Raw genomic sequence first — 20,532 nt, 5'->3', positions numbered from 1 at the left:
TAGCATTCTTATGACGAGAATATCCCCAAAAGCCAGAGGAAAAAAATGTCTTAACAGTTAAAGAATATACCCAGAAGCACTGACACATCTGAATAAAGCACATTCTTGAACAGAGCAAGGCAACTATTAACTTTCCAGCTTAGAAAGCTGGAATTCTCCAAAGCAACTGCCAGATTCTTCCAAAGCACAGCATAACCAATACTAAAATGCAATTACTTAAACAGTCAGAAACCACCTTAGAATTTTAAGAGGAAAAGTGACATCCCCACTGATTCCTCTAAAGCGTGGGACTTTTCCATGCCAGGAACACTTATTTAATGGGTTGCAAGTATAATAATTGCAAGCAGCCTGATAGGAGACAATTAAGCCTTTCTTCCAATGCAGACCTCCAGGCTCTGTTATCCACTTGTGTTTATGGACTAATTATTGATCTACCCCAAATTAGGGAACCTGTTTCCAGATAACTTTTCAAGTTGTCTTGATATGGAAACATCCCTGCCTGAACCTTGAAAGAAGTCTAAAAAGAGCACAACAGAAAAAATTACAAAAACTTCTCTTCTATAAGGGATATTCTGCACTGGAATCTATGTCCAAGTGCTGATGTACTTACGGGCTCTACCAGCCCTCTCTCAGGGGCCTGTGGCAGTCTGGAAAAAGAGACTGCTAAAAAACAACTCCCGAAGCAAAATCCAGGCTACCCTCTAATGAGTCAGCCTGGAAATTCTTCCACATGGTCAAGCTGCATCAGGGCTCTAACACAGTTTTCTCCCAGTCACTCTTCTCATGAGTTGACAGGGCATTACTGGTACACAAAACCTGTGAATCAACTCACCTCCTGCTCACATATAGATCCAGTACAGTGCAGAAGTACTTGGGGAAAAGCTATTTGCATATAATTCTAACTCAAAGAATCTATGCCTGTGCCTGGAGACAGTGCCCAAAACTTGTGTCCACAACTGAGCAATTTTTCTTGTGCTGCTGGATAGCCTAGGCATAAGGGCTTTAACAGAAGGGCAGAATTCTGGAGAAACCATCACCATATCATTAAAAAAAACCAAAACAAAACAAAAACAAAAAAATCAAAAGCCCCACCAGCCAACAAATCCTGTTCAAAACATAGTCAAAAGGCCCAACAAACGCAGTTATACAGAAAATTCCAAAAAGCTAGTACTGGAAGGCAAATAGAAATTGTTATAAAACTCTTAGTCACTTCTCTGCATGACTACCTATTCACCTCTTGCTTTTACGATACGTGTTTGACTCCTGCTGTAATAGCGTCCTGCCCATCCCTGTACTCCTTCCTGTTTACAGTCTTACAGAGCTCACCACATGTGCAGGGCAGTCAGGTGAGCTCCCACCTTACAAGCACTCAAACCAAGGAAACAAAACCAGATCATCTGTAACACTTCCGCATGATAAAGAGCAAACATGGAATGCCTTCAACGCAGAACAGCACTTATTAGAAAACTTAAATCTTCCCCCTGGCTCCTACCTCAAACTTAATAGCAAATTTTCATCCCTGCTGGAGAAGTATTCATTTTCAAAGCTGCTCACACTTACTTAAATCTCAAGTAAGTTATTTTCCTTCAAATACCTGAAATCATCTCTGATTTCTCTGGTGCTACGACTGCTTACCACTGGAAGCAAAGTACTTGTGGCCCCACATTAGCCAGCTGTGGTATCAGGCAGGAGCACAACTGAACATTGAGAACTAGCCAACAACTAGGAACAACTGCAAGTACTTCTCAGACAGCTCTTAAGACAGCCTTGCACATGACTCTGTTCAAAGAAAAAGATGTGTCCTTGTACTGAACTGTGCTTTTCTTCTAATGATCTGCAAGGACTGACAGTTGGATTAAAGATGTCAGAAGAAACAAATTGACTAACTTGCTATTTTTCATTTCTAAAAAAACATCAAACCAAGCCTGGTTTTCAGTAGATATCTTCTATTTTCATTTAGTATATGCATGAATAAGCTTATTTCATAAAGCGGTAAGCAAAACACAATTAAGGCCACAATTTTTTTAAGTTTAAAGATGAAAGCTGATACCTACATGCGTGTTCAAAGAAACTGTCACAAAGAGTTTACATAATAAAGGTAACTGACAGATGACAGAGAAACCCACTTATGAGCTTCCTTGCTTTGGAGAAAGTTCTTTACACTTACTACTCTTGGAGTTACTACAACCTACACATGCAGTTTTCACAAGCAACATGATCCTCTCCATTTAGGATACTTCTGAGAGCTCCTAAAAGACGTGCCTAATTTAATGCAGATGATGTGCTGAACAAGATTAACAGGAACATTACAGATCTAGAATGAGGTGTTTCATTTTGTTATGAGGTTTAAAGTTACATATGCACTTGTTAGTTTCTTGGCTTCCACAAATTAAAGTAAAAAACTACCAGCTCTCTTATTTATACTACTTACTGAGCTTTGTGCCTAGTGTCTTTGAAATTATGTTGGATGCTTCTACAAATTTTTAAGTCTTTCTTTCTGTGTAAGAACATGACGTCCTTCATATCTAGGATACTTAAGAAGAATCCAAAAGACACCTTAAAACACCTTCCATTGCAATCTAACTGGTATAGTGAAAAATTGTTCATTACAGTAACTTCAGCTAACTTGTGTCAAGTCAGCAGCCTTCTCAAAGAAACCTTCTCAGGTTTCTCAAAGGTTTCTCTGCTCTGTGCCGCCGTAAATTTTGAAACAAGGAAAGTTAAATGGATGTTTGGAGAGCCAAAGCTAGCATAAAGAAAACAAAGCAAAAACTTATCTCCATACTGACAAGTCCTGCACATTTTTAAACATATTTAACAGTCTTAAAGCTTTAGCTCCTGGAAGTCTCAGAGATCACAGTCCTGGTGAAATGACCAGGTAATCAGATTTGCATACAAAGATGATATTTCATCCAGTACAAAATCGGAACAGAAGCAGCAATGCAGCATAGCTGAAGAGCAGCAATACTAATTAAGTGACAGAAGGTCTGCAGGTGATAGAAAACTGAAACAAACTCTGCCAAAAATATCTGAACACCACATCCCTAGAATAAAGGCCAAAAAAGCCCAACAGGATACATTCTCATTACAGCAACTGTACTTAATGTTTAAAACTGCCTCACTCATTTAATGTATGCAAATCCCAAGGCAAGATAACTCAGTGTTTTAAGTGGCAGTAATCTCTTTCACTGCTGTAGGGGAAAAAAAAAAAAAAGGTTGTCTGAAAGGATACAAGGCCAGCTTTTTATTTATTATAGTTAATTTGGGCATATTTACCCTGAGTTATATTACCTTCAATCAAACTATAGAAGTCACAATGAGAAGCCCATGTATAAACACAGACTATAGACATCCAAGTCTCAACTGCAGGAGATGGGGAGAACTTCTTTCTAATAAAGTGTTCAAGCATATTTCCTCTATTGTCTCAGCAGCTGCCTAAGGAGAAAGTGTCCTGATGTACCCAGCGCTTGAACTGCAGGTCCAGGAATCCAGTACTTTAATATTATTTTCAGTACTAGAGGAAACCCAGTTTATATTCTCTCAAGACTCTGAAGTCGTGCCTTTTCTCAAGTGTTCTTCAAATCTTGTTCAGCTTTGACAAGTGGCTTCAAAGCTAGCTACTGCACTGGAGTTCCCCTTCCAGGCTTGGCCATCACTTACAGCCTAGGCTCATTCCCTCTAACACCTCCAAATGCCATAGTCAAAAAACGGATTTCCACTTGGATTCTTACCTTTCCAACTTTGGTTTTCACCCTACATCAAGTCCACTAGAGACTTGAGCAAATTTCACAGGTTAAAATCCACAGTCATTGCTTGCTGCTCTAAGAGTATCTTCTGTATTTTTGGAGTATTAATCAACATCAAAATAACTGGCTATAGGAAACTAACACTTAAAATAGGGGCGGTCCCAACTAAAAATTGCTTCTGCTTATTCCAAGGGAAACCATATTTTATTTTTGAGCTGTCTGCTAGTATAAGGCAAACCACACTGCATGTAACCACACATTCATATGGGTTGCATTTAAAAAAAAAAAAAGTGTCCACATTTCTATATGTCACACTGTGTGGCATATTAATCTGTCTGGGTGGCTCCAGAGAAAAAAGTGAAGTTCATAACCCAAAGGCTCAGAAAGGTCCTACTTGATCATTACACATTCTTGAACCCAAGAGTGTCATCACAGACCAGCCTCAATGTCTTGCCTCTCCCAAAAAAATGCTACAAAAATACCACAATCTGAGCAAAGTGGTAAGTGGAACCATGTAACGCCAACTCTTGAAGTAAAAGTAATCATGTCTTATCTCTACTCCAGACAGCTGGTGGTTTTGCTTTTAATCATCCAAAGTCACTGACATTTTAATTTTTTGCCTTAAGGTCCATGATTTTCAAACAATTCTGTTAATCTTATAACCCCGAAATGTACTTCTGAAGCACCTTAAAGCATTCAAAAAAAAAAAAAACCCTCCATTGTACACAGGAAAAGGTTTCTGTGAACTTTGTATTTGGCAGATGCTGTTGAGGTAGCATCTGGACTTGTCATTCCCAAGTATATGTGTTTCCTCAATTATGCCTCATACTTAGGGAACTCTGTGAAGATTCTGCTAGACACCGAGTCAAGACTGACAAGCAGAATCTCTACCAGCCTTAGTCATGCAGTTTTATTAGTAAATAAACCTTATTGTCAAAAATAGAATGCTAAAAGATACCCTGATTTCCTCCCTTTTGAACCCAAATCATTTATGGGTTTTTCTTTAGAGACCCATGCATTAATTAATTAGTTAGAGGGGTAGGTTTCCCTCCCAAAAACAAATAAAGCACACTATGCTGATTAACCAAAAAGAATTTTTTAAGAACTCTGTTAACACAAATATGTTTGACTGGTTTTATGTAAATGGGCTCAGAAACCATGAGATACAAACAACATGTGTGCCTTTTCAGAAATTTTATTTTCCAAATGCAAATGAAAGATAGTTTGCCCAATTCACATTATCCTCTTTATACAAATGTAAATTCCATTTTGTCTCAACCATTCAAGGGTAACTTTCAGGCAAGAAAAACTACCCCTCAAAGTTCTGTAAGTACAATAGTAAAACCAACACTGCTTACATTGCAACTACAGCAAAGTAATGACTGCCAAAGCAGTCATGTAAAACACATTTATGTTTCTGTGATTATATTGTCTTCCAAGCGAACCATAAGCTGTTCACTGCTGAAAATTTTGAATAGGTCAGCTTCTAAAGCAGCCTAATACTAAATACACTGCAACTGAGTAATCCTAGACATGCCTTTAGACATAAAGGAAATTATGTGTTCTAGAACAAAATCCTAATGGGGGAGAGGAGAAAAAAAATATTAGCAGACGAAAGTGAGTAATAACAGCACAAAGCCAAATAATTAATTTTTGGGTTTTTTATATTAGTTTAAGGTAACATTACTGTATTGTAAAAACTAATCAGGATATCTTTAAGCTAGTGACCATCTTCCTTACTCTCCCCTTTCTACAGTTTTGATCAATGAGTTACAAAAGAAGAAGGGTGGGGGGAGGAAATAACAAAACCAGACAGTGGTGGGAAGGTACAAGCACAAACTGTTTTCTGATTTTCCCCTTTGAGCACTGCAAGTTCCAACAGCTTTAACACAAAGAAGTACAGCATTATGTCAGACTTCTCGCATCAGGAAAAATTCTGCTTGGGAAATCCTTGCACTTAAAGCCAGGTTGCAGGCTTTTGAAATAAATTGCACCTAGTTTTCAACATCAAATGCAAGTTCCAACTGTCTTTGGGATGCATGAGCAATGCTCCAAAGATGATAAACACAGGGCAAACATTCATCTAGTTAAACCCACCTCCATGTTGATTCTTGCAGACTGCTATGAAACAACAGAAACAGAAGTAACACCTATTATTTTGCCAGTGATAAACTGAGCAGCAAAGTAACAGCAATGGCTGACAAAAAGCTCAATGCAGAGATAGCCTCTGTGGGGTGTTTTATTTCCCTCACGTCCAAAAGTATCTTGTCAGACTATTCTGTACCACTGAGGCCAGTCAAGCTTGAAGCCATACTGGTCAGCAAAAAACCTGCAATCACCTTTCCTACCTAGACTCTCCACACCTCATCTCATCTGTCCTGTAGTAAATTGTTACAATCTAGTCTGGCAGGTCTTAAAAAAGTGAGATTGACAACAGAGGGATCCTACTGTTGGCAGCTATAATATTTTCTTCTGTAAAATCCTAGTACTTTCACAGGCTTTGAAATTTTGGAATTTCAAAACCAGAATAAAAAAAGACCAAAAAGCTTAGAGAAACCTCCTTTACACATGGAACAATGGAACAGAGGACTTTGCCAGACATGTTTTTACACACATTTTTAAGATAAATTCTTATCAAACATTAAAATTATTGAGTCAAAGCAACATTTTTTTTATCATCAAAATTTGGCTCAGGATCTTCCTCAGCCTTACACAAGCATATCAGGAGCTGTCTCTACATACAAACTCAGGAAAGACAAGCTGTTCCGTCCAGGCTGCAGAAACGCTCAATAGCCTACAATGTGTTCGCTCAAAGCAGACATCGGTTTGTGGAACACACAAGAGTGGAGGTTGTTTGTTTTAATTAGAAACATCCTTTTGTGCCAGATCATGCAGTTCTTGGTATTTCTTTATCTATAATGCATGGGACGCAGATGTGAGTTTCAGCACGTTTTGTAACCCAGTACATGCCAAGATCATTAAGTAAGAACGTCAGACTCCACAGGACGCCTCTAGCCGTGCTCCATCTGTTTTGAACAAGGTTCAGTCCACCCGCCTGCCATAGGCTGGGCACACTGACCACGCATGCTCTGCACCTACACCATCCTGTAAACATGGGAGAGAAAAGAGCAGCTAAGCTACAGAGCAAATGTTGACTTAAGGCAAGGTGTGCCAGGCAGGCAGTAGGGACACTTCTTTCTTACAAGCTGTCATAGATAGTCATTTTGCATTGTACTAACTCAAGAGGTGTTACAAGCCACATATAAGTGAGCAGAAACTTCTCATTGTACATATTAGGATTGCCTCACTGAGAAGCTGAGCTATTGGAGAGAAGTGTTCTGATGATTTCATTGCTCAATTATGTAAATGATTTTAAACTCTCGTACAGACAGAACAATACACTTAATCCCTACACTTGCATATGCTTACAGATTTCAACCCATAAAATTGAATACACTTTTAAAAATCTGACACCTTGTTTAATTAGAACAGCTGCACTGTTATTACTGGAACTAGATTCACAAGAAGAAAGAATAAGCAGCAATGTGAAAGCGAAGAATGTAGTTTCAGAGTACACTATAACCAGGGTGGTCATACACTAAAGCCTAAAATAATGCTGGTTGTGTCCTGCAACCTTTCATTCTCAACATAGCACTTACCTAGCAACTACACAACAGCAGTGTGAGCTGGTGCAGCTCATTGCAACTAACAAAAGATTAACATCTATCAATGCTGACTTTCATTCTAGTTGACAAAACAACCAGACTTACACAGTGGTTACAGAGTAACGTTTGGATCCTGTGGAAAGTGAATGATGAGAGGGTGATGGGCAGGATGGCCCCCCCGCTCCCAGCAGAAGGACAGTGAGATCTATTTAAGCATAGCATGAAATGCCAAGGATAACTGATACATGGTCACTGATTCATTCCAGTCCTGTGATGAGACAGACATTGCAGCACATCTCACTCACACAATGACAGCAACTCTCTTTTCCCCACAGGTGCGGCAGCAATTTATAGGCCTTTAAACTGAAAGAATACCGGCAGAAATTCAGCTGCAACCATTCTGCCAGAGAGCAGGCTACAAACAGTCAAAGAAACTCTCCCACAAATGGCCCTTCCAACTTGAAGATTAGGCTATTAAGCTTTAGCTATTCCTTCCACACAACACACGGTATTATTGTTACTTAATTCCATCTGAGGAGCTGTGAGTGCTTTAAGACATGTTTGACAGCACGTTGATTAGCAAACAAGAGGGTAAATATTTTTGTACTTTATGCTTTTAATTTAAAAAATTGTATTCCAAAAACAAGACACGATCTAGGTTACAGTCAAAGCATACACAGTTACATAAAACATCACCTACATGCTAAACCAGGGTATTCCTGACAACAATCCAATAAACACAGAAGCTCTGGCTTCAGCCACCCATTCTCAGATATGTAGTAATTCTAGGGGCAGCTGGACATCTGGAAATGTCAAACAACAACAGAAGCATTAAAAGTAGAGTAAGATAATGCCTTGGAAACTACTGTTAAAGAAACAGCTCCAATTTGTAAAGCAGCAAAGGCTGAGAGAGATTAATACTACTACCTACCTTCAGGTCACCTCCTGTGTCCCCAGACAGTCTTTGTCCAGCTTAACATATTTAGTTATAATCTAATATCAGAATCAAGGAGTATTTGCAAGGCTCTAAAATGGGGGTGGGGAAGACAGACATTATAAATACAAGCAAACAGAAAGCTACTAGTACCCAAGACAAAATACATCCTCCCATGGAGCACTGAAACTCTCCCTTCCAACATTCATGGACGCTGACCAACTTAACTGGAAACAAACCATGTACTCAAACATGAAGGGAGAGAGTGTGTTGCAAAGCAACACAGATGGGGGAACTTTCATTTTTAAGTGAGGAGGGAAAAAAGTTAACAGATTACAGCAGACAGTCTGCTTTAACAGATTGCAAGAACAAAATGGCCATCTACTTTGTATTTAGGATGCTTCACATCTTTGCTTGGCACAAGAGGATGGTCTGATCTCATCCATACCAGGCTGTGACTGACAAGTACTCAGCATGTTTACTATTAAATACTGTCTCAGCAACTGATGTGTACACAATTGCTCAGACCTTACAAATGAGAAGAATGAGCAATCCAAGCAGACTAAGTCAGGCACAAGCTCTACTTGAAGTTAACAAGATGGGCAGTCACAAATTTAAAATTTTATTTCCACCATTAAAGACTAATGACAATATGTACCACTCTGAGAAGTTTCTGAGACTCTGAATGAAAGTTTTATCTTCTTGTTGGTTTTGTAACTGAAAAGAAAAAAAAAAAAAAAAAAAAGGAAAAACCCTGAAGTAAACATTCCAAAAACTGTTGCAACAGCCAGTGTATTTTAGAAATAATAACGAGCTATACTTACTACAACAGCACCCAATTGACACCGAACTTGAAAATGAAAAGATGTTTTTAATTATGCACTTCAAGTCTTCTGCTTCTTGACGTAAGGACAACATGCATTTAGTACAAGGTATTTCACAAGTTTAGACGCTTAAGAATAATAGCATTGATAGAGCAAAGAGAAAAGATTTCATTAAAACAAAGTTTTGCTGAAGATTATTATGTGGAACAGTGAATTTGAACCACTCCCCATTTCCTCCTGTGCATGACTCCTCAAGACAATTCACATGCAATTAAGAATTCAAATTCTCTATTAGCTCCATTCCCTAGTTCTTTAAAGCTTTAACCAACCTATTTTAGCAGAGTTAATGAATCCCAAATCGCAGTCTCAAACTGAATCAGAAGGCAGTTTGCTTGGGACCCACGTGTCAGGACAAGTCCACCACGTCAGAAGTCAGCAGAGGGCACTGTGACACACCTACAAATTAGTATTTTTCTGCTCTTTTGGCCCTGAAACATAGGAGGTCAGTCAGGAGTGGACAACCCTGCCATAGACAGAAAAACTGCTGCTCCTTCCCATCACCAGTCAAGATGACAGGTGTTCTTGATGGCTGCCCACACACAACAGGGCTGCAGGGGCCTGCTGTGGACATATGCACCAGGAGGTCACCATACCAGAACCAAAATGCTACATAAGAAAGAGCCCCAGGTCTTCACAGCTACACGGTGTTTAAAAATATGTTTCTTAGGGCATCTAAGGGAAAGAGAGTATACACCTTCCAAACTCCAAACACACAATCCAGAGACCCAAAGTCACTGAAATAGGTACATCTGAGAAGAGACCAGGAAGGAAAACAGATCAAAAAAGGAAGACAATGGTCTCTGAGAAAACAGGACGAGAAGGACATTCTCAAGGCCATTGAAGTTAAGACCTCTCATGTCACACCATATCTACTTCCATGCTACTTCTCACCTTCCGTTTCCACATGAATTTTGCTTTATTAGTGAAATTAAACAATAGTCTCAAAGCTGTCCAAGTTCTCATTGAACACTTTCACCTTCCCGGGAAATTGAACACTAGCAAACTTTTAAGTCCCACAGCTAGGAAACAAGGACACAAGAAGGTGGAAAGGATTTATAAATAATATTTAGGACTCCCTTTTTAGCAAAAATAATTAGGGCACACAGATGAGTGACCAATGGCAACCAGGAAACCAAACTACACAGAACTACATAGTACATTATCCTTTATTGCCTTTTGCAATAAATCTGTAGAGAACAGTAGCTGTTCTCTTCATTCCCTGTCCTCTTGGGTTAGGCTCATAGAAGACCTTATTCTTATGCAAATACAACCCATAGCAATTCAGGCAGAAAAAACCCAACTAACTTCACAAGAATTTGGTCATCAGAAATTAAGGTGCTGCTATTTCCCTTGAAACCAATACAGTCTAAGTAGTTAAAATAAGAATTCTTTGGTTGCTGCTCTTACATAACAAAGCAGAAACAGGTTGAACAACTCCATCTGATGTACAGAAAGCAAACGTATGCCTCTTGCCTCTAGCGCCGTGTGTTGCCCATGGGAAGACCACACTGACAAAATGCACCAACAGCAATTCCTCCCACAGCCTCTCTTCAAACCTCTGTCCTCTTTTGCCAACTCTGGAACATGATGTTCTACTTTGCAAGTTGCAATTATGTGACAAGTCTCAGGGAGGGCAGGGAGGGCAGGGAGGGGGAGAAGGACTGCTACTTATCTAGGTGACTGGACAGCAGCAGGAAAACGTACGTGGCAGTATGAGAAAACTTCCTGACAAAGTTTTCAGATGAAATTACACCAGACAGCTTAAGGGGGATATCTGTCACCAGCAAAACAGGAACATCCTACTACGCCCTGCTTTGGATCACACACTCCTGCTACATACTTTATGCTAATTCGGGTGTTTGTTGGACTGCTTTGTGAGCAGATTCACTTCATTTGCCTGGCAAAAACTCACACACAGCAAATCTCAGCTCAAGCGACCCAATAAGCACTGAGGGCCCCAGAGTCACAGTGCTACTCAGCAAGGAGCATGAGGAAGACTCTGCTGCCCAAATATTACTCAACCTGTATGATGGAATATTATTCAAATGAGCAAAATAACCCATCAGTTTCAGGAAGGAACAGTACAATGCCCACGAAAAAGATCAGAGGCTGCACTGCAGCTTACTCTTTCTCAAACAGAACTTACACAGCATGTAACATAATGCTTCTCACCTGAGAAAGTTCGCCTACTTGGCTTTCAAAAACTCAAGTTTATGAAGCCCAGTACACAACAAAACTGCCAGTCTACCTCTTCAGCTGACAAACTATACTCAGCACAGACCCCCATCTCACACTAGCAAGCGTTCTTCTAGTCCCCTCAAGTCTGCCACAAGTTAAAAACGAAAAGTTACCAGATTTTGTAGGTTACTTTGGATCAATTTACAAGCAACGGTTGCAATTTGTGCGTGACAGGCACAAGCAGCCCGAGCTCGCTGGCTCCGCAGCCCCGGGAAACATGCACTTAGAGCAGGAGGCACACGAGCCCGGTGCAGGTTTTGGGGGAGTTTTTGGGGGCACAAGGACTCTCTGAGGCACGCAGACCCCCAAGGAGAGCGCAAGACACCCAGCTCGGGAGGCTGGAGGTAGGAGAAAAGGGGCGCCGCCTCCCTCCCGCCGCTCATCGGGACCACCCCCGCCCCGGGAAATAAGCCGCCTCCCGCAGCCCCAGCCCGGCACTCACACGACCGCTCGGGAGATCATCCAGGACACCATCGCGGCGGCGGCAGCGGCGCCTTCCCTCAGCCGGCCGGGCCGCAATGGCCGCGGCCCTGCCCCGCCCCGCCCGCCCCATTGGCTCGGGGGCTGCGCGCCTGCGCCGTGGGGCCGCGCGGGAGGGGCCGCGCACGGCGGGGCGGGAGCGGGCTGGGGGCTCTGTGGGGACCCCGGCGGGGCGCGAGGGGAGCGAGGCGGGGCGCGGGCACCCCGGCGTGTGTGAGGGGAGCGGCGTGGGCAGGCCTGGGGGAACTGTCTCCTCCTGCTTCTTCACCCAGGACCTGTCTGCGCAACAGTGGCGTCGGTCCTAGACCCCCACACGGAGACAGCCTTTGCACAGCGCCCGGCAGAGAGAGGAACAGATAGAAGTCGTTAAGATTTGCAGTAAGGCACCTTTCTCCCCTTCTCACCTCCTCCATTTGAAACACAGTGACCAATTCTTGCAAGAAGAATGGTGGGTTGCTCACCCCTTACCTTGGTCTTTGCCCTGGGTTCCCCCTGTGCTCGCAATGCTGTAGAATGTTTGGTAAGCCAAAACATCCGTGTCACACGCTGAAGTCACCTCAGGTTGGCCTGCTGCCCCGGAGAGTGCTGAACCACTCGTGTGCTGGAGGGGTTAGATAAGAGTGCTGTGGGGACACCGGCTGGAGCCCTGCCTTCTGAGCAGAGTGTAGGGCCAGCCCGCTCCCTGCGCTCCTGCACCCCTCTGAAGCACTACGAGAAGGTGCTTCTCCTCCATCCTTGCTGACAAGCACTCAGACCTAAAGACTGTTTAAGGTCACGTCCTTAGGTGGGCCACACAGACTGCTACATGCAGTTAATCCAAAACTGCGGATGACCAGGAAGATAAACGTGCGATGATTAGTGCTTGTCTGCCTTGTTACTTTTGTTTCATCCCCTACACATCTTGTTACCAGCTGCTGCTCAAAGCAGGACAGCAAACAGGACAGTCCACGGCATAACCCAGTCCAGGTACTCTTGCCAAGGTCATGGTCTGGCAGGTTGTGACATCCAGGAGAAGCTGATTGCTCCCTGATACCTTAGTTAATCTATTGCAATCCATCTCTGCCTACCAGTTTTACACTTCCTGCAAAACCGCTTGCACATATAAAAGGACAATATTTTGCTGAAACTGACTGCTTTGTCTTTTCTCAGAAGACTAGGTTGTATGAAGCTCTGCCCAAGCCATCGCTGAAAACATTCCATTTTACTCTTCTGATTTCAAGAAGTGTAACAGCAATATCCAAAGTGATAGATGTCGATGCTACTGAACATGCCACTCAGCAGCTAAGATAGGGAAAGAGCAGATTACAGTTTCAGCACCATTCCTGCTGCCTCTCACAGCAAAAGACATGCCAAAGTCAGCATCACAATCTCTGGAAGAAATTAGTTCTTTAACATACCTTTAAGTGGGGATAATACGCAGCTTCCCTGCCTGCCATACAGCAAGAAGAAAGAGCTTAATCTTTGTAAGCTACTGTCTTATTCTGATGAGAGGTGTCAGGTGAATACAGGATGGTTTCTGTTCCACAGGCAAGCACCAGAATTCCTCACCTCCTCCCACCAGTAAAACCCAGCCATGGGCATCTTCACTCCCCTGCAGCCTTCAAACACAGCACACACAGTCAAAAGAAGGGACAGAAAGAGGGTAAATAATCAACTGTGGAACATTTCAATGATGACAGTGTTTGACAACTGTTGTTATAGTTGTATACTGTGAAATTTGAAGTCTGAAATGAGAAAGTATACAACGTAAAAAGAAATTCTTTTTAACCACGCAGAAATTCTGGTCTTGCAAATAATGATGCTGCCCATCTTGGGTGTCTCCTCACACTGACCTTTGTGGGGGGTTAATGTTGCAGGAAGAGGTAGAGAGGAATTCGTTTGTGAGCAATTTAAAGTACACCACTCACCAATCTTATTTCTGAAACAGGCCTAACCTGAAAGCATTCTTCCCTGCGTTCAATGAAAGGAGAAATCTGAACCACTGCTTCTATGCTCTTTGAATAACAAACCTCTGCAGTGGTAGACTGTGCAGAGCAAACTCACATGGCAAAGCATTTGTAATATAAATTACCTGGCAGAGATTACATTTTAAACTCCAGTTCTGTAAACTCCTGCTGCCTGCCTGACGCTCCGCTGAAGTGTGTGGCATTCCAGTCCATCTAGAGCAAACTGCAAGATGAGAGCTCTAGTTCATAGCATATGAAATTAAGTATACAATACATTTCTTTACTGCAAGCAATTGTGTTTGGTACTAGCTCAGAGAACCATTCCAGGCAAAGACTGATACTCTTTTTTACTGTCTGAGATTGTATATACAATAATTCCATAGCTGCATATTTTATTTCATATGGAATATGTTTATACAAAATAAAAAGTGGTTTTCCTCTAAGAGACATTTATTTTTCTTGCGTTTGTTACCATGGTAATACTGTCTCTGGTGGAAAGCTAAATTTACATTTAAAGAGGCTTTTTTTTTAAGGGTAAAGGCAGATGGCTCCTAACAGTAATTTATCTTGCTCAGAAGATTACACTTTATTTCACAGAATGTTTTGAGACTTAATTCAGTGCAACAAGCTGGGTGGTGGTTGCTGGGCCCGCAGCAGACAGGCCCAGGGATGCCCCGTGAACTTCCCTGTACTCCAGTTCACATATAATGATAATCCATGCTCCTGAATGGCAGGAACACAGGGAGCAGCATGGCAATTAAATCCATGCCATGTACTTACTCAAACTTGGCCTGCCTTACTCATATGTCTGTCTATTTCTGTGTAAGGAAGAGACTTACAGGTATCTCATTAAAGGATATTTTTAACACCCCTTCCAAAAACCACTTAATATAGTTAAATACATAGTTAATATATAGTTAATACAGTTAAAAGTTGCTTTAAATAGTTTTAACAGTGTTTGGAAAATCATTTGTAAAGGCTACATAACTTCTCTGATATAGTACAATGTATGTATACAAACATCAATGTTTAGCTTTCACCTCTTTTATAGGTAAACAAACATTTTAATTACATTTCAGCTGTGCAAACAGTAATTGAGCAACACTTAGGAAGACACAAGCTAGTTTCTGACAGAGGGATTCAGTCCCCTGCATTACAAGGATATGCTCCCCAAAGACAGCACCACTTGCATCACATATGTTAAAAATACACATAGGTTAATCACAGGGGTGGGTTTTTCTTAGCTTCACTGTTTTATATTCATCTATCCTAGATGAGTCTCAAATCTAGAACAATTTGAAAAAAAAATGGAGAATTCTTTTAGTCCTGAATCATACCACATACATTTGTAATTTTGGGATCAGAGCACAGAACAGATGATACCAGTCTATTTGCTGAAACAGCAATACAGATTGGGTGAAGATGACTATTTCTTAGAATACTCTAAGCTGATGTTATTACCATAATTGATTAATTAATGTGGTTGAATTTATGGTTTATGCTACCTTCAAGTATTTAACTCTGCATCTACCTTTCCTGTCCGTGAAGCAACAGCAAAGGTAGGCTCAGATCTCTAGATAAAAAGCCCTTCTGCCTTAATGGGGTTTAATTTGAAAGTGAGTGTTGGACAATGCTATGGATGTTTTATGAAATCAAAGCAGCTGAAACTTTTGCACAGAATTCTGGATGTGCCACTTCTTGCTCACATGTGTTTCAGCCTCCCAGCACAGCATCTTGCTGAGGAATATGGCAAAGGCAGTTTGTGTCTAATACAGCTGTGTCTTAAGTTTTTTTATTCCAGCATGCAGACAGAATGCCAAGAGGCCATAAGTTTATTTCTTTCAGAAAAGTCTGTGTGAAATTTATTAACATTCCAAATTAGGAACGTAAAGCACCCAACTTAATGAAAAAAAAAAAAGTTTCAAATTGATGTTTCTGCCTCTTTAGTTTCACTATTGTTCTCAGTTTTATTACAATCTGACATTCCTTTTAAAGCTCTTGCTTCTATATTCATAAGTAAAATCCTTGGGTTTTGAATAATTTCTTTCCCTCATGTTCACAGATACACCTGCAAATGCAAAACCTGAAAACACAAACTGCAATGTGATGTAAAATTTATGTTTTAAGGTGTTTCTAGAAGTCAGTTTCCTGACTTTCAGGGCCCTGACAATTCCAGTTGAATCTTAGTAGATTTTAAGCAAAACAGAATTTGAGATTAAAAAAGGCATCTAGCTAGAGCTGTAGGATGACTGCACTGTGTAGTACACGGGAATCCTTGCAAGAAGAGGAGTTAGCAAATGCAGCAGGCCCAGAGACTTTTTTTTCCAAGACTATGAAAGAATGATGTCTAGCACTGTAATTCTGTCAGTTGTAGGTCAGGAAAAGCAAGTAAGGCTGAGACACAGCACTGAAAGCAATTCAGAACAGCTCTGTCAATATAATGCCGAAGCATTTCCATCACTCCAGCACCAGCCTGTTTTGACTGCAGCAGTCAATTTAGACAGAATCCAACTAACCTTATAAGTACAAATATTAAAAGGGTACTCCATTTACTATTTTAAAGAAAATTCACCATGCTGTGGAAAGGTTTCTCATACAACTGCTGATTGGTTTTATCAATTTTTAATGGATTGCAATGGGTTAAGTGCCTCCAGTTCCTTCTTACCAGAAACATTAAAGCACCCATTAGGATTTTTTTTCTTAAGGGAAATGTGATCTAAAGAGGAAGGGGAAAGTTCAGAACAGCTCCATCTGAGACTTTCTCCTGGCAGCAGTTGTATGTCCATCCTACCTTATTGCTTCCATTTGGAGTTGAAAGCATATAAAATGCAGCCCCCACAAGGGCAAGCTGAGGCAACAGAGGAGCTCATTTCCAGCCCAAGAGGCTCTCACAAAGCTGCTCTGCTGTACTTGTCACTTCCCTGCTTCTGTGTTCATAAGCTATAGACAGAGAGGTCTGACATGTATTACATGTGGACCTTCAAACATTACTCTGTAGATACAAGTACATCCAAGTAGGGAAGTCCAGTAGATATATTTGTATAGTTATTTCTCCCATGTTCCCAAGTAGAGTGGCATTAAAGCTGTTAGCTTGTTCAAAAGCTGCAGCTGAATGTTTCAGTAAATATACACCTCCCTCATGAGAACAAACCCATTTTAAATTATGGGCTATGCATACTCTGGCATCTGATGATCCACTCTCTGGGATTTGAAATCTGTATACAGAGAGGCAGACCATATTATTCCTTCCTGTCTGGGTAGTATCATCTCAGCTATATTCCATCACTACTTGTGATGCATCACATTTAATAATTATACCAATCTGTTGGAGATTTTTTTTAAATGCACTTTCTGCTTTTGATGTTTCTGATCCCTATGGAAAGCTTATGTTATTTTATAGTCTGCTGAGTAAGCTCATGTGCACACCAGCTGCATTTTATCAGGGAACAATGTTTGCCTTTTGAACCGGCTGGTAGATTTTACTTAAAATAAAGAGGAGATATACATTCTTTGGCAACAATTACAATGTTGTTCAGCATAATATCGATTTGCAGAATGTCATAGTCTCCAGCTAAACAGTGCTTGTTCAACATTGCCACCAGCCCAAAAGAGATGGAAAAAATATATCTTAGAAACAGACACCTAGTTTATCTGCTGCATAACAAACCAGGATCACCCTATGTCATTTGCACAGATGTCTTGTCCTACCTGTTCCTGAAGCCTTTCAACAGGGATTACACACCTTTTCTTGACTATGTACACTAGTCCTTCATTATCCTACTGGGAAGCTTCTCCTGGTATCAAAGTTAACCTGAGTCAAGGAGTATTCAGGAGTTTTTACCCTGTTTCCCCCAAGTATGGAAGGAAAAGTGTTAACTTCCTTTGCAGCAACTTCAAAAAACCAAAACCAGTACTTAAGGTATTCCATCTTCCTTTGAATAAAGAATTCCTTATGGGATATTTTCTAGTCTTTTTGATTCCTTTTCTAACACCCAACTGTCTTGAAATGCAAAGCCCAAACCCATACACAGAGCTTGAGAGGAGCATAATCAGCACCAAGAGCTGAAGGACTACATCGTACGTTACCCAGCAACTCAAAACTCTGCCAGCAAAGGACGCTGGGCTACCAGGTTTCCCTTTTCTTCTTTCCCACCCTCTCAGGGCAGCACAGCGTGATTGGCTGGGAGAGATACTCAGGGGAACCGCTGCTGTGAACCAGCATAGCAATTTCTATGTACAACCCCAAGTTAGCCTTTAGCCAGCTGACCCCACTATGCCTTGCTTTCTCATTCCAAGACTGGTCTAGTCAAAACTGCTGACCAACAAATGCATTTAAGGAAGCTGTTTTATTAAACAATATCCTGATTTGATTTTCCCTTGTAGCAATGGTTTCTGTCTTCTCATTATTTGGGTTCCTTTCCTCCCAAGAATTGTCCTCTCTCTGCATTCTCCCCTGAATTTAGGAAAAGGTCTCTCTGGATTTTAAAACTGGAAGGTAGCATCAAATCATTTTATCGAAGTTAAACCCAAGACACAGAATCATTAATTCATGTGTTGAGTGAGATAACCTTTGTTTTCTAGAAGCAGTGCTGCTGACAAAGAATATTGATTCGAAGGCATCAGAACATTGATTTTTTTTTCATTTTCATCAGTAAATTGTTTTTCCCTCTAGAAAACTAGGCCCACACTTTTAAAATTTAAATTTGCCTTTAGTTTCCAGTTTAGGTTCCTGCTATGCTTTAAGTGATAGATTAAAGAGGTGTTTCATGCTCATTATCTCTCCACAAGGATTTATGCATGCATAAGTCATCTTTCAATCTCTTGAGAAATTAAACTGCACATTTCTTTTTTTTTTTTTTTTAGTCCCTAAATGCTTTATGGTAGATTTCTACCTCTAATCCCAAATTTGTCCAGCATATTCATACACTGAACTTTGTAACCAGATTACTCTTAACTTTACAAACTTTCTCTTCAAGTGCCATAACATAAATCTGCCACCTACTTTTGGTCTCGTTAATAGAGAAAACAAAATGTTCTTGGGTGCTCATATTCTGTTGTTTGTTCTCTTTAATCCAGGCATCTTCCTTGCATGCTGCTTCTCAAACTCCTGGCTACCAGTCTGAATGCTTTGTTGATGTCTGTTCTTGGAGAGCTCACCTAGCACAGGAAAAATTACTTTCCTTTTGAAGAGCCCAGGTTATTAAGAACTTCCACAAGGATGCTGTTCTCTCTTGCTAGAAGTTAAGAGAGTTAGCACAAGGTTTCCCAGCATTCTTCAGGCAAAGGGGAAGTGGGACGGACCCCAAAGGCATGGCTGGATAGGAGCACCTATGTCTCCTCACTCCTGCAAGCACAACAAGGACAACTCCTGCTGCGCCAGCTGACTGCCCTCCCTTCCTTCCCACCTCTGACAAAGCCTCCCAAGGCTTGTCCTGAGGTGCAAAATCAAAGCATAGTGTTTCTATGATATATATCACAACCATAGAGAGTGTACAGTGGATCAACAGGCCTTATATTGTATCTAGCTTCCAATTTGCAAAGCTTCTAGAGGAAACATTCATTTCCCCCCTGCAGCAAACCAGTACTTGCTTCTTGCTATACTGAGTGACTCAAGTCAGCACTGAAGAAAATAAAGATTACCTAGGAAAAAAAAAAAAAAAAAAAAAAAAAAAAGAAGTTGACACTTCTGTTTGCTTTCTTGTTCAACATTGCCAAAACCAGCAGATGTACACAGCAAAATGTCTCTCGTGGTCCACAGGGCCCTACACAGAAACCATTTGTTTCTGCCTCAAAAAGATCTTTCCCATCCTCTGTGGCAAGGAAGTCACCCTTTAGTTTTTTCCTCTGTTATTTGAGTAGAATATTGCCAGCTAATAGGATACATTTCTATGTAGTCTGGTATGCTTAGACTAGAAGTGCGAGCTGTTTAATACATTAGCAATAATTGTCAAAGGTTTGAAACCTCTCTGGGGAGCAGCAGGAGGTTTGCACAGGAATTTTGTGCACTGCTAGAAATCCCTGTCAGCATGTATTACTGCTCCCTCAGAAGGCATCCTGAAGAAGTGTCTCTCATACTCAAAACTTTGCCACCTTTGCTTTCCAAATAGCCTTTAGTTCTTAGGAAAGTTGACTCTGAGAAAAGGAGCACAGACAGTCTTTCAGCCTGTCTAGACGTTCTGGATGCTGAATGTTTAATAGCCTGGTATAGCATAGCTGGACTATAGCAGTGGAAAGTGATGAAGGCAGGAAAAACAATAGGCAGAACTTCTGGTTTAACAGGCATAAATACACTGCGTCTGTAGCTGCTCTGAGCTGGTAGCCTGCAGGAGGCTAGGAAACAATCATCCACTTTATGTCAAGGAAGCTCTGTCTAGACAAATCAGAACTTCTTCCCACAGAGCTTTACCGTTTTTGCATATCCTTTGTCTTCCAGAATTTGCGAGAAATAACTGTTAGGCATCAAAACTTACACAAAAGTCACTGTCCAGAAAGTCAAAAATGAGAATCAGTAGCTGGTTTGTTTTGGCTTCCTTTCACACAATATTCATGTAAGGACACAATTCTTCCACATATTCTTTTTTCATCCTCTCTCACACATTTTGGAAAATAATCCATCAAGATACATGAAACCTGAATTTA

The 20,532-nt window shown here is 41.0% G+C and overlaps 1 protein-coding gene across 1 annotated transcript in view; it reads right to left on the bottom strand.

Annotated features, from left to right (window-relative positions):
• Positions 1–12,004, bottom strand: part of REEP3 (receptor accessory protein 3) — a 40,098-nt gene extending 28,094 nt beyond the window's left edge. The window contains exon 1 of the mRNA XM_010400761.4: positions 11,910–12,004. Within this exon, the coding sequence (XP_010399063.1) occupies positions 11,910–11,941 (32 nt within the window). The 5' untranslated portion in view covers positions 11,942–12,004. The remainder of the gene's footprint in view (positions 1–11,909) is intronic.
• Between the last annotated feature and the right edge of the window lie 8,528 nt (positions 12,005–20,532).

Source organism: Corvus cornix, chromosome 6 (genome assembly GCF_000738735.6).
Source record: "Corvus cornix cornix isolate S_Up_H32 chromosome 6, ASM73873v5, whole genome shotgun sequence".
Lineage (NCBI taxonomy): Eukaryota > Metazoa > Chordata > Aves > Passeriformes > Corvidae > Corvus > Corvus cornix.
Note: the sequence above shows the minus strand (reverse complement) of the source record. Positions and strands in the feature narration are given on the sequence as shown.